The sequence below is a fragment of the Ipomoea nil genome, unplaced genomic scaffold (assembly GCF_001879475.1).
Source record: "Ipomoea nil cultivar Tokyo-kokei standard unplaced genomic scaffold, Asagao_1.1 scaffold3377, whole genome shotgun sequence".
NCBI lineage: Eukaryota > Viridiplantae > Streptophyta > Magnoliopsida > Solanales > Convolvulaceae > Ipomoea > Ipomoea nil.
Window position 1 is genome coordinate 704,354 of NW_017619805.1, and position 3,082 is coordinate 707,435.

A 3,082-nucleotide genomic window follows, 5' to 3' on the forward strand; every position below is an offset into this window, starting at 1 on the left:
TTTCGTGTAGAAAGAAATTCTTGTTGTCTTGGTGATGTTCTATTATTTGGGGGAAATACAAGTGAAATCCCTCTTATATTTAGGATAAGAGAAGAGTATGTGATTTCAAAAACCACTATAAAATCTTGTCTCAATCTTTCTAACCCTATACTCTATGTATTTGATTGTTTATCTCTTCGAGCATAATACACATACACACAAATGTTTCTGAGCAATCTGCAACAATCGTTCTATATGCAATTTTCTTTAAGTCATTCGCAATGCACTTTGATTTTCTGATTAAAATAAAATTTTGAAAAGTTTTAAAAACTTATAATTTTGAAATTCAAGCTCACTAAAACTATTTTGGAAAAATTGTAGAAAGTTTATTTAATCCCCCGCAAAATCTAAATCTTGCACAAAGAAAAAATATGGCCTGAAATTCTTTACTCTTTAACATGACAGCAATTGATGCCCATGCTGCCGGTAACTTCTAATTCATTGCAAATGTGCAAAAATATCAAATATTTAATATAAAGAAGATAGAAGTAAAGAACCAATTACAATGCAGTTGGTTCTTGGGATATACATAAGTCCAATCCAGTTGGAAATGAGTAATGAGATGTGGCGAATATGGAATCCAAGTGGATCAATATATATGTTTTTAATGTTGTCAATTAGCCACTGGAATCTCCATAGGCTGTGTAAACACGTTCGCAATGTCAACGCTTAATCCCTATATAAACCATTGCTTCCAATGATTCAGCAGATTATATACTCTCATTAAAACTCCCTTTTAAGTATCCTTAAACACTGATTTCGAAGCTAAGAGACAAGGACATTAATGGCGGATATAGAAGGGTCTCCTGGAAGCTCCATGCATGGAGTGACCGGCAGAGAGCCGGTTCTGGCTTTCGCCGTGGCGTCCCCGATTGTACCCACAGATACGACGGCGAAATTTGCTCTGCCGGTGGATTCAGAGCACAAAGCCAAAGTGTTCAAGCTCTTCTCCTTGGCTAATCCCCACATGAGAACCTTCCACCTCTCATGGATCTCTTTTTTCACCTGTTTCGTGTCCACGTTCGCCGCCGCTCCGCTTGTTCCCATCATCCGCGACAACCTTAATCTGGTTAAGGCCGACATTGGGAACGCCGGAGTGGCCTCCGTCTCCGGGAGTATTCTGTCCAGGCTGGTGATGGGCGCGGTGTGTGATCTCCTGGGCCCGCGTTACGGCTGCGCTTTTCTCATCATGTTAACTGCCCCCACCGTGTTTTGCATGTCGTTTGTGTCCTCCGCCGGCGGCTACGTGGCGGTCCGGTTCATGATCGGATTCTCACTCGCCACCTTCGTCTCCTGCCAGTACTGGATGAGCACCATGTTCAACAGCAAAATCATAGGGCTTGCGAACGGGACCGCCGCGGGATGGGGGAATATGGGAGGTGGCGCCACCCAGCTTCTAATGCCGGTTCTTTACGACATAATCCGGAAAGCCGGGGCAACTCCGTTCAGCGCCTGGAGGATCGCTTTCTTCATTCCGGGTTGGCTTCACGTCGTGATGGGAATTCTGGTCCTCACCCTAGGCCAAGACTTGCCGGACGGCAACTTAGGATCGTTACAAAAGAAAGGCAACATTAACAAAGACAAATTTTCAAAGGTGTTTTGGTACGCCGTCACAAACTACAGAACCTGGATCTTTGCCCTCCTCTATGGATATTCTATGGGTGTTGAATTGTCAACTGATAATGTCATTGCTGAGTATTTCTTTGACAGGTTAGTTGCTTTCTTTAATTTATTTTATGTTTTACTTTATATATATATATATATATATATATATATATATATATATATTTAGGTATAGGTGTTTTTAGTGTAACATTTAGTATTTTAAAAATTGATAAGACTAATTCGTTAGAATTATGTTAATTATCTTTAGATTGGAGATAATTTGGCTTGGTAACTATAGGTTTCAGATTCAACTTTGAGTGAGAGTAATTTATTGACCTTCTTTATAATTAGTTTACCTACTTGTAATTATTATTCACTTAGTGTTTCCTGTAGTTATTTTAAATTTTATGTTTTCAGGTTTGATCTAAAGCTCCACACTGCTGGGATAATTGCGGCGACCTTTGGAATGGCGAATCTGGTGGCACGGCCGTTCGGAGGATTTGCGTCGGACTACGCCGCGAAGTTGTTCGGAATGAGAGGGAGGCTATGGACCTTATGGATCTTGCAAACGATGGGAGGACTTTTCTGCTTCCTTCTGGGGCGGGCGAATACGCTTCCCTTAGCCGTGACATGGATGATCATCTTCTCCATCGGAGCTCAGGCGGCCTGCGGAGCCACTTTCGGCATCACACCCTTCATTTCCCGGCGGTCGTTGGGCATCATCTCGGGGCTGACCGGCGCCGGAGGCAACTTCGGGTCAGGATTGACGCAGCTGATATTCTTCTCGACCTCAAAGTTCTCCACCGCGTCGGGACTGTCGTACATGGGGATAATGATCATGGCCTGCACTCTTCCGGTGACTTTGGTCCACTTCCCGCAATGGGGAGGCATGTTTTTCCCTGCGTCTAAGGATGCTGTGAGAGGAACCGAAGAGCATTACTATTGTTCTGAATGGAACGAGGAGGAAAAGCAGAAAGGTATGCACCAAAACAGCCTCAAATTCGCCGAGAACAGCCGCTCTGAGCGGGGCAAACGCATCGCTTCGGCTGCTACGCCGCCTAATGTCACGCCGGACCGTTTCTGATGATTCCGTGATGTACTGAAACTATTCCTTGAATAAGTACACTGTATTTATTTCTAAAAAAGAAAAAAAATACACTGTATTTGCTGCTTCTTTTATGGTGTTTTTAATTCGGTTTATTTTAACCTCTCAATGGAATTACAATAATATATATTACTATTTTTGTCCGCATAGACAGCTCAGGTGGTCACATGGTTAGAAGTTTGAGAATAATAATATATATTACTATGCACCAAGACTATATGGTCTAATGATACCCGGGTTGAACTTCCATTTGGAAGGTTGTGAGTTCAAGCCTCAGTAGAGGCGTTATTGGTTCTTTGGTTCAGTAGGTTAAGAAAGTATATTAACAGATAC

The 3,082-nt window shown here is 42.5% G+C and overlaps 1 protein-coding gene across 1 annotated transcript; it reads left to right on the forward strand.

Moving 5' to 3' along the window:
- Positions 1 to 758: 758 nt before the first annotated feature.
- Positions 759 to 2,876, forward strand: LOC109170874 (high affinity nitrate transporter 2.4-like). Its single transcript, XM_019320011.1, has 3 exons — positions 759 to 1,749; positions 2,062 to 2,762; positions 2,795 to 2,876. Exons 1-2 carry the CDS (start codon positions 824 to 826, stop codon positions 2,726 to 2,728), a joined length of 1,593 nt encoding a protein of 530 aa, XP_019175556.1. The 5' UTR covers positions 759 to 823; the 3' UTR covers positions 2,729 to 2,762; positions 2,795 to 2,876.
- The last annotated feature ends 206 nt before the right edge of the window (positions 2,877 to 3,082 follow it).

What these genes read in the sequence shown, in the direction of transcription:
- LOC109170874 (XM_019320011.1), top strand. Translation starts at nt 824, where the DNA reads ATGGCGGATATAGAAGGGTCTCCTGGAAGCTCCATGCATGGAGTGACC. An exon ending in GCTGAGTATTTCTTTGACAG is followed by an intron (nt 1,750 to 2,061) that starts GTTAGTTGCTTT and finishes TTATGTTTTCAG; the next exon opens with GTTTGATCTAAAGCTCCACA.